Raw genomic sequence first — 10270 nt, 5'->3', positions numbered from 1 at the left:
TGGTGAGTGCTGTGAAGTGTGTAAACCTGGTGATTCACAGACCTGTACCCCTGGGGATAAAAATACATGTTTATAAAAAATAAAAAATGAAAAAAAAAGCAAAAAAATAAAATAAAGTATTTGTTTACCTGTATATACCAATAGAATATAAGGTATATATTCTATACCTTCTATATAAGGGGTATATATATATATAGTTTTGTTTCCTGCTATGCCCCTAGCTCTCTGAACAGGCCTTGGAATACTGCAGACATTCAGTAGGTGTGTGCTGGATGCATGAAGAAGGGAAAATGATATGTGACGCCCTGGTCTGGGTCTTAGGGAGAGCAGGTGACAAAATGGCAAATACTCTGCTTGCCTTCTGCGGGGAGACAGGGGGCACTGGCGGGGGAGGGGCTTGGTCAGTGAAGGTGTCCAACTCTTGATTTTGGCTCAGGTTAAGATCTCAGGGTTGTGTGACCTACATGGAGAAAACAAATCGTAAGCCTACAGCTTGGTGAATTTTTAAGTATATTCACATCCATGTAATCACAATGGGTGATATAGATACAGAACATTTCCATCATCCAGAAGCCTCACTGTGCCCCATCCGAGCCAGTACTCACTGCCTGCCATGGGCAACCTCTCTTCTATCGTCTTTCATCCTAGATTGGTTCGACCTGTTTTTCACATTCATACGAACACGATTCCACAGATAAGTTTGTCTGCTTATCATTGTGCCTGTAGGTTCACTCATGTTGTTGCAGTTAGCCAGATTTACCCTTTTTCATTGCTTTGTGATATTCTGTGGTCTGAATATGGTGCAGTTTTTCCATTCCACTGCAGAGGAACATGAAGCTTGCTTCTGGTTTGGGACTATTGTGAATGGAGCTTCTATGAGCATTCATGTATGTGCCCTCTGGTGGACATTAGTCCTCGTTTCTCAGGAGTAGAATTTCTGGGGCATAGAAAAGACATACACTTAACTTTAGTGAAAAATGTCGAACCATTTTCCAAAAGGTTGTACCACAAATACTACCCCCAGCAGTGTGTGGAAGTCTTATGTATCCCTTTCCTCACCAACACTTAGTATTGTCAGACTTTCAATTTTAGCCATTCTGATGAATAGATAGCACTGTCTCATTGGAGCTTTGCTTTATTTCTCTGATGACTAGCAACATTGAACTTTATGTGTTCGTTGGTCATTGGGTATCTTTTATGAGGTGCCTGTTCAGGTGTTTTGCCTATTTTAAATTTTGCCTTATTTCTTTTTCTTCATGACTTTATAGGGGTTGTTTATATACTATGGGTACAAATTCTTTGTTGATACCCATTGAAAATATCTGTCCCCAGTCCCTGGTGTGTATTTTCAGTCTCTGGGTGATGATGAATAGCAGTTCTTATCTTGAATGAAGGTTCAAATTATCAGCCTTTTCTTTCATGATTGGTAGTCATTGTGTGCCATTTATAAAAATTTTACCTACCCCTGGTTGCATTTTTCACTGAGATTTTTTTTTTTCCTGCAGGTTTGGAAATGGCCACACCGGAAAGATCGAGCCAGAGGCTGCCTCTAGTACCCGAGCCAGCTGTGGCGGGGGAGTCGCCTCTGCCCACGGGCCGCGAGCTGGCCGAGGCCAACCGCTTTGCCTATGCCGCCCTCTGTGGCATCTCCCTGTCCCAGCTCTTTCCAGAACCTGAGCATAGGTGAGTGCTGTTGTCTCACAGAGGGAGTGTCAAGCTTTCTCAGGGAACCAGTTTTTTTTTTTTTTTTTTAAAGATTTTATTTATTTATTTGACAGAGAGAGAGATCACAAGCAGCAGAGAGGCAGGCAGAGAGGCGGGGGGTGGGGAACAGGCTCCCTACTGAGCAGAGAGCCCGATGTGGGCCTCGATCCTAGGACCCTGAGATCATGACCTGAGCTGAAGACAGAGACCCAACCCACTGAGTCACCCAGGCACCTCAGGGAACCAATTATTGACAGCCAGGCTCCCTACCGGATAGTACTGGCAAAGAGGAGAAAGTCATTGTCCTTACCTTTAAGGAGTTCGCGATCTGGGGCATAAGACATACCTCATTCAGTACTTGCTCATTTACCCACAACAAGCATTTTCTGAGCACCTCCTGTGTGCCAGGTGTGATCTAGAGGACATGGAAGGTACCCGTGAAAGAGATGAATCACTGCCCTCAAACAGGACACAGTCTGATGGAAGGAAAGATATTTATTCACGCATACAGCATGCATTTATTGAGCACCTACTCTATGCTAGGTGTAGTGCTAGGAGAAAAATGGGGCCTGGCTCCTGCCCTCTCGGGGCTCACCGTCTGGGTAGGGCACCCGGATAACTGACTGCCATTATACTAGACAGACGAGGTTAAGTGTCTGGATGGGTTTCATCCAGGTGTCATAGAACAAAAGGTGGACATTGTATGACACCAGGAGATGGAGGGGTGCACAGGTGAGACAGACTTTCCTCGGGGAGACAGGTCGGTTGCTGTGGATGGAGCAGAGGGAGGAGCTTGCTGTGGCCCCAAACCTCCAGGTGGTGGGTGGAGCTAGAAGGACAGAAATACCATTACTGAGACAGGAAACAACAGATGGGGGCAGGAAATGACAGGAAGTTTTGGGGTTGGCGGCATTTTCAAGACTTACCCCCAAAACGTCCCCCATGAGTAAACTTCCCCATGCCTTAGGTCTTAGCTGGGTATTTGTTTGGTGTTTTTTGGGTTTGAGTTTGTTGGGGGTTTTTTTTGTTTTGTTTTTTTATCTTCATCTCCCCTGCCAGACTGAATACTCAGGCATATTCATCTCCTTGGGCGTCACCTCCAGGAAGCCTTCCCAGACCTCCCCAAACCCCAGACCAGGGTGTTTCTCCAGCCATATGTTCAGCAGCCCAGCCCTGCAGCCACCGTGCTGCCCTGCAGCTTTTCCCACACCGGCCTCCCCTCCAGTTGGGGTTCCCAGAGGGCAGGAGCTGCCTTGTCCACCTGTGAGTCCCAGAGCCTCCCCTACAGCTGGGTGTACCTGACAAGCCAGTACATGGGGAGCAGGTGGGGGATGATCTCTGTGTACTTTGTTCCCATAAACAGATGTTCATGAGCCTGCTTTGTGTGCCAGGCCTGTGCTGGGCACATCCTGGGAGGGCACATAGAGGAGCAAGTTATTGTCCAGTGAGCCTCCCGCCCTACAAACACACACACATCCGGGTACCCCTGTAAACGTGGCTGCTTCTGCCCAGCCAGAGGCATGTGCCCTGGGTGTCCTTCCTCAAAGCTTCCCTTTCAGAAGGTCAGTTCCGTCCACAAGCTCCATGTTCTTTAGGCCTGAAACACATTTTGAAAGCAATTTCGATCATGTTACAAACCAGAAACACCATCGGTTTCAGTAATCTTTACAGGGCACCCTGGGGATGTGTGCTGTCCACAGGGGACATAAAAGTAAGTCTTTTTTATGTATTTTGTATCTGAGCCAGAAACATCACAAATGCCACTCCCTAGAATTAACTCTGTTTATTCACCATGGAGAAATTATGGGGTGGAGCAGGGGACAGCACACGTGTTCTGTGAAGGGCCCGGGATCTCCGGCTCGCAGGCCGTGCAGCTTCTGTGGTCCTCACTCGACGTTGCCGTCCTAGCCTGAAAGCAGCAGGAGGCAGTACACAGAGGATGCGCGTGGCTGTGTTCCAATAAAACTTTATTTATAAAAGCAGGTGCAGGCCCGCTCCGGCCCACTTGGGGTAGTTTGCCAGCTCCTGGCGAGTAGGAGCAGCTTTGGACTCGGGATGAGAAACCCTGGATTTGGGGTGAGGCTTTGCCCCTTCCCAGGGGTGAGAACCTTGATTTAACCTCTGCAGCGAGGGGTTCCATCAGCAAGGGGGGGGGGGGCCAGGACTAAGGGAATATTTGGTGCTTCTGGGTGAGCACCCAGTCACCTAATCGCTGGGGAGGGGCAGTGTCCCGGTGGGTAGGCAAGGCCTCTGGTGTCGTGAAGACAGACAGGGGTTTGAACCCTAGAGTTATCCCTTCACCTCTCTGGGGCTGCATTTCCTTATCTCTAGGCTGGGGGTAAGAAGAACACCTCCCTCCCTGGTGGGGTGTGGTGAGAAGTAAGAGACTCAGTGTGAATAAAGCACTTCTGTGGCCCAGGGGCTGACAGACCGCTGCTCTGTGGTTATGATTTGGTATCATTGTTGCGGCTGATTCTGACCCATTCTGGCCATTCTCAAAGTCCTGCCAATCTGCAACGCTGTTTGTTTTGTAATCCACTGCTGTATTGCTACTTTATGTGCGTACTCATTAATTCATATTTTTTAAGATTTTATTTATTTATTTGACAGTGAGAGAGTGGGAGCGAGCGCACACAAGTAGGGGGAGCTGCAGAGGGAGAAGGAGATGCAGACTCCCCACTGAGCAGGGAGCCCCATGCAGAGCTCAATCCCAGGACCCTGAGATCTTGACCTGAGCCGAAGGCAGATGCTTAACCAGCTGAGCCACCCAGGCGCCCCTCATTTCTTTATTGTAAGACACATATATAGTGCTTTATATGGGCCAGATTTTGTTCTAAGCCCAAGGAGAAATGTTAACTTCCAGTGACCCGATGTAATGGGTTTCTTCATTATCGCCATCATTTTATAGATAAAGAAAGTGAGGCACAGAGAGGTTGAGTAACTTGTCTAAGATCACACAGGTAGTGACAGTGCTGAGATTGGAAGCAGAGTCTGTGCTCTTGACCCGTCCTCTCTTATGATGAGATGCTTCTTAACATCCAAGACCTCCTTCTTGGACACAGGGCCAGGCCACGCTTCGTTGACCTGTAAGTAATGTTCAGCTCACTCGGTCATTCCGTGCCTCCATGCACACCCACACAACCGCCCCGGGATTATCCCGGTAGATTGCAATGGTGCAAATGACAATAATTGTAAGAGCAGTAGCCAACATTTATTGAGGGTTATCAGGTGCCGGGCCCTATTAAGATGTCACTTAATCTTTCTGTCCAATCTCCGAGGCATATCCTGTTATCTTCTGCATTTTATAGCACAGGAAAACCAGGCTCAGAGAAGTACGGGCATGAAGCCAGTCACCGAGGGAGCCAGGACTCCCCTCGTGCCCTGGACGTCAGAGTCCGACTCTGAAACCCCTTCTCCACTGCCTCCCTTGGTCACCTTTTATATCTATAGAGAAATAAAAGTCGTCCCCTGGGGCAAATAATACATTATATGTTAATTAAAAAAAAAAAAAAAGAAGTAAAAGTCGTGAGGCCAGCTGACATTCCTTGGGCATCTCTTATGCGCCAGGCTCTGCCAGCTCATTGAATCCTCAAACAACCTAATGAGGTTGGTCTCTTAAACCCATTTGCAGATAGGGAAACTGAGGCATGGGGAGGCCAGTTTACTTGGCACCGTGCTGCATTGCTCAGATGTCCCCTTGGCAATGGCCTCCTCCCGCTGCTGCGGAGAGGGCTGCCTTGGCTGAAGAGAGCCATGTTGCCCACGCCTCCAACCTCTTCCCCCGGCAGCCTTTGCTGGACGATTGCCTGAGCAAGGAGGGGTATAAAGGGCCCACTGGGCTCACCCGTCTACAGAACTCCCTGCAGGGCTGGCTGAGCCTCCTCTTGAGGCTACATTGCAACTTGACTGTACCCCCTGCCCAGTCCCGCTTCCTCCTTACTCCCCCTCACAGGGACCCCTAATAATCTCCATTTCAGAGCTGCTTCCTGGGAACCCGAACCCATGACACTGATGGGACAGGATTGTAGGTGGCCCGCAGTGACCTCTTCACTGGGCCTCAGCACTGGAGGCTCTAGGGAGGAGGTGGGCAGGCTGCCTGGTGTCCACGGGGGCCTCCCGAGGTTGCCCGCACTGCCAGGGAGCTCTGATTGTTTCTGGGAGGCCCTGATTCCACCCGGGTACAGAAGCCAGTGCAGGGAGCGCCAGGACAGCCCGGTCGAGGCAGGCTGGGATGATGGTTTGCATATAGACTTGGCCTCTAGGCCTCAGCCTTTTTTCTGGACTGGTGTCATCACCTCCAAACTCTGGTGATGACTGGTGTCATCACCCCATGCTCTACATCCCCACCCCCCACCCCCACCTCGTGGGTTTACCATGGTCACTGCCAAGAATGGTGGCTTTGAAGCACAGCCTGATGTGGTCTCCGCCCCCGTTGCCCAAATCCTGCGTGCTTCCCACAGTTCCCGGATTCGGTTCCCGGGTTCCATCTCCCCATCAGCACCCGACCATCCCCTGTCCGGGGACTCCTGTGTTCACTGAAGTAAATAGCATCCTTGGACACTGTGGTGGGGACAGTCCCTTCCTGTGCACTAAGCCGCTTCAGCAGCGGCCCACTTGTTTCCCTGGAAAAGAGAGTGTCCGCTCTGATTTCCGACGGGGCAAATCACCTTCCATAGGATGTCTTTTCCAGCAGCTGCCCCTCCCCTCCCTCGGTGGGTCAGGGCGCTGCCTCTCTGGACTCCCTGGGCCTCCATCCCTGCCTCCATCCTGGTGTGTCGCATGGCACGAGGGTGTGTGAGTCCTGTGCCTGTCCCCACCCTGCCGGGAGCCTCTTTCCAGACGTGGCGTCTTGCACCACTAGCTCCCTGTCTCTCAGGTGTTGGGGACCCCGTCTTCTTCCATGGACCGCAGTCACCATGGATTTCGTATGCGGATTTGCACCCGTGTGACCATGTGTGACCTAAACTTCCCAGTGGGCTCGTGAGGCCTGTTCTGGAAGCCTTGGGGGATCCATACCACGTCTGTCTTTCAGCTCCTTCTGCGCAGAGTTCGTGGCAGGCCTCGTGAAGTGGCTGGAGTTGCCCGAAGCCGTCTTGCCAACCATGACTGCTTTCGCCAAAGGCCTGGGAGGCGAAGGCGCAGACATGTTCGCTCCGATTTTATTGAAGGACCCCATCTTGAAGGATGACCCACTGGTGATTGTTCAGGTATGCCCACCGCCAGGGGGCAGCTGCCGGGGAAAGGAGAACTAAGTATTTCCTTCCAAAGTCAGTCTGAAAATCACTTCTGTTGGGGTGATGTAGTTGAAAGAAAATATTTTGGGGACCTGGTTGGCTCAGTCGGTTGAGCGTCCAACTCTTGGTTTTGGCTCTAGTCATGATCTCAGGGTCCTGAGTTCGGGCCCCGCGTCATGCTCTGCGCTCGGTGCGATGTCTGCTTGTCCCTGTCCCTCCCGCTTTGCTCCTCCAACCCCTCTCCCACTCATGCTCTCCGTCCTTCTCGCTCTCTCAAATAGATAAACTTTTTAAATAAGAAAGATAGGGGCGCCTGGGTGGCTCAGTGGGTTAAAGCCTCTGCCTTCGGCTCAGCTCATGATCCCAGGGTCCTGGGATCGAGCCCCACATCGGGCTCTCTGCTCAGCGGGGAGCCTGCTTCCCCCTCCTTCTCTCTCTGCCTGCCTCTCTGCCTACTTGTCATCTCTGTCTGTCAAAATAAATTAAAAAAATCTTTTGAAATACATAAATAAATAAGAAAGATAAAATATTTTATCATAATATCACAGAATGATGATCACAGCTAACAGTAAATTATTGTTAAATATTTACCATTGATTTAATTTCATACTTACATCGTGTTTATTATGTACCTGACAAATACTAACTCATTTAATTCTCCAAGCAACTTTATAAAGTAGGTAGTATGGTCCTCCCCTCGTTATTAGTAAGGAAACAGAGCCACAGAGAGGTGAAGTGACATGTTCGGGGTCGTGTGGCCAACAAATGGCTCAGCTAGGAGATAATGACCCGCCAACATATTGCTAATTCCTGTTATTTTTTTTCCCCAGGACCTTCTGAGCTTCTCACTCAAGGATGGTGAGTTGATTTTCTCAGTTCTATATGTTTTCGTAAAGTTCAGTAAGTTTGGGGTGACCCTCTTCATGCTTGGCCAGCAAAGCCACAGGTGGTGTCGCCACCTGTGGGTCCGTCCCCCGTGGCCTTTTTGGTGCAGGGGAGGAAAGGAAACGTCGTGTAGCTGGGGAGCCAGTGAGCCCCTCATTGGTGCCACACACCGTGGGGGCTTAGCACCAATGAGGGGGAGTAATGGGGGGCCATTACTATATCTCTCCTCACAAGGCCCCACGGTTTTACCTGCTAAGTCGCCCACCACTCCAGTCTGAGCCATCATGACCCCCTCCTGGACGACAGACAGCAGGGGTGTCCTCACTCGTCTTCCTGGGGGGGGCAGCCCCGCCTCATCTCTCAGCACACCCCTTCCTGCTCTCCTCACCAGCCTCCCTCCCCAAGGGCCTGTGCTTCCGGCACCATGGACTTCGCGGGTGTCCTTCCCCTGCCCAGAGAGTGTCCTGCTCCTCTTGCCCTCCTCCCTGTGCTCAGGGAGCACTTCCCTGGGGAGGCCCCTGGGCTCCCATCTGCAGTGTTCCTCCCAGCACCATGTGGCCAAGGCTTCTCCTCTAGACCGGAGCTCCAGGAGGGCAGGGCCACATCTGGCTGCCTTCACCACGTGTTTCTAGTCCCTAACCCAGCACCTGGAACCTAGCACATACTCAGTGGATACCTGGTGAATGAACTAAAGAGACAGATCTTACTGCCCCGTTTTGTGGATGAAAAAGTTGGCTCAGAGAGGTTAAGCGATTTGCCCGAGGCTGCGCAGTAAGTGGCAGTGTGGGATTCGACCCACGTTCTCTCCTAGGGCTGTCAGGACGAATTACTGAACTTCGGGAAGCTTGAAGCTGCAGAAATGTATTCCGTCACAGCTCAGGAGGCCCAGATCCAGAAAGCAAGGTGTCAGCAGGGTCTCGCTCCTTCTGAAGGCTGTAGGGGAGAACGTGTTTTGCCTCTTGTAGCTTCTGCTACCTCCAGGCATTACCCCAGCCTACAGTCATGTCTGTCCCTTCTCTGCCTTCATCAGCCCGGGGCCTGCTCCTCCCTTTCCGCCCATTCTCTGTGCCTCCTGCAAAGACCTTGGATAGGGCGGCCTCAACCAGAGCTCTTTAATTATACCAGCAAAGACCCTTTTTCCAAATAAGATCACCTTCCCAGGTTCTAGGACCTGGCTATATCGTTTCGGGGGTCAACATTGCAACCCACTGCAGCGCTCAGGGTGTCCTGTACCAGACTGCTACAGGGCTCCCCGGACCCCGTTGCTCCGCATCCATTTCTCCCACCTCCTCTCTGCCCGGGCGCCCCATCACTGTGTGTGTGGCTTCTTCTGTTCCCTGCGCTAATGAGAGATTTGGGCACAAAGACCCCCGATGTTTATTCTGACGGCGAGCAGGGAGGGGAAGCACCGAACTGCAAGTGAACTCCCAGCAGCCTGCAAACCATCACGTGGGAAGTACATTACACCTTTATGAAAGATTACGTAGGGAAAGTCACACCAGCCACCCCACCCCCCCGCCCCGCTGGAACCCCAGCTCATGGGGGAGTGGAGGGGCGGGAGGGGGAGGAGGAACGGGATTATGAGAACAGGAAAAGCAGGTGCAGAAACCACGGGCAGGAAAGCGGGCCATCGCAGTGGCCTTGGGCAGCTAGCTGAGCCTGGGGAGGAAGCAGGATGTACTTGACCTGGGCAGACTCTAGGAGGCGTCCCCATCCGTCCGGTGTGAGGAAACATGGCCTCCACGAGGGCAGCAGAGATCCTGGGGGTGAAAGGCTGACCCAGGAGTCGTTCTGTCAGAAGAGACGGCAGGATCCCTGACAGACCAGATGGAGGGAACGCGGGGGAGGAAGCGGGAGTGATGTCTCAGCTCTGGAAGTCTAGTGACTTCCAGGGTGCCAGGGTGTTGGGACCCAGCTGGGGAACCCTGGTTGGTCTTGAGTGCCCCTTTCATGCAAGGTGGTGGTTCAGGGACCCCGAGAGAAGGGCGCTGGGACCTCCTCGAGCCCCACGCAAGAGGTCATGGGACCTGTCCCCTCACGCATGCCTGCTTCGTACAGCTGTGCTCAGCGCGGTCAGTGTCCACGAGGGCGGGAGGGCGCACAGGACACCGAACCTTGGGGCTCCTTCTTAGGAGGCTAATGCATTTTCTTTTTTATTTTTTAAAAAGAAAGAACTTTAAGTCCTTGCTCTCACAGTACGGTCTGTGGACGGGCAGCACTGGCGGCCAGGAGTTTGTTAGAAATCCAGACTCCCGGGCCTCACCCACACCTCTGACTCGGACTCTGCTCCCTGACCAGATCCCAGGTGGCCCCTTGCTAGTCAGAGAAGTGCGGCTTCGGGCTCCAAGCCCTCTGTGTATTTCTGGCCGTGCTCTAGCCAGACAAACGATCTTCACTGCCGTGCTCTAGCCAGACAAACGATCTTCACTGCCGTGCTCTAGCCAGAC

The 10270-nt window shown here is 51.9% G+C and overlaps 1 protein-coding gene across 3 annotated transcripts in view; it reads left to right on the top strand.

Moving 5' to 3' along the window:
• The window catches only part of TMCO4 (transmembrane and coiled-coil domains 4), an 85478-nt gene that overhangs the window by 9859 nt on the left and 65349 nt on the right, over positions 1-10270 (top strand). For all 3 annotated transcript variants that reach the window (XM_059376457.1, XM_059376456.1, XM_059376458.1), the window contains 3 exons: positions 1506-1683; positions 6737-6911; positions 7769-7796. In XM_059376457.1, the coding sequence (XP_059232440.1) occupies positions 1514-1683; positions 6737-6911; positions 7769-7796 (373 nt within the window). In that variant the 5' untranslated portion in view covers positions 1506-1513. The remainder of the gene's footprint in view (positions 1-1505; positions 1684-6736; positions 6912-7768; positions 7797-10270) is intronic.

This window comes from Mustela nigripes, chromosome 14 (assembly GCF_022355385.1).
Source record: "Mustela nigripes isolate SB6536 chromosome 14, MUSNIG.SB6536, whole genome shotgun sequence".
In the NCBI taxonomy this organism is placed as follows: Eukaryota; Metazoa; Chordata; class Mammalia; order Carnivora; family Mustelidae; genus Mustela; species Mustela nigripes.
Note: the sequence above shows the minus strand (reverse complement) of the source record. Positions and strands in the feature narration are given on the sequence as shown.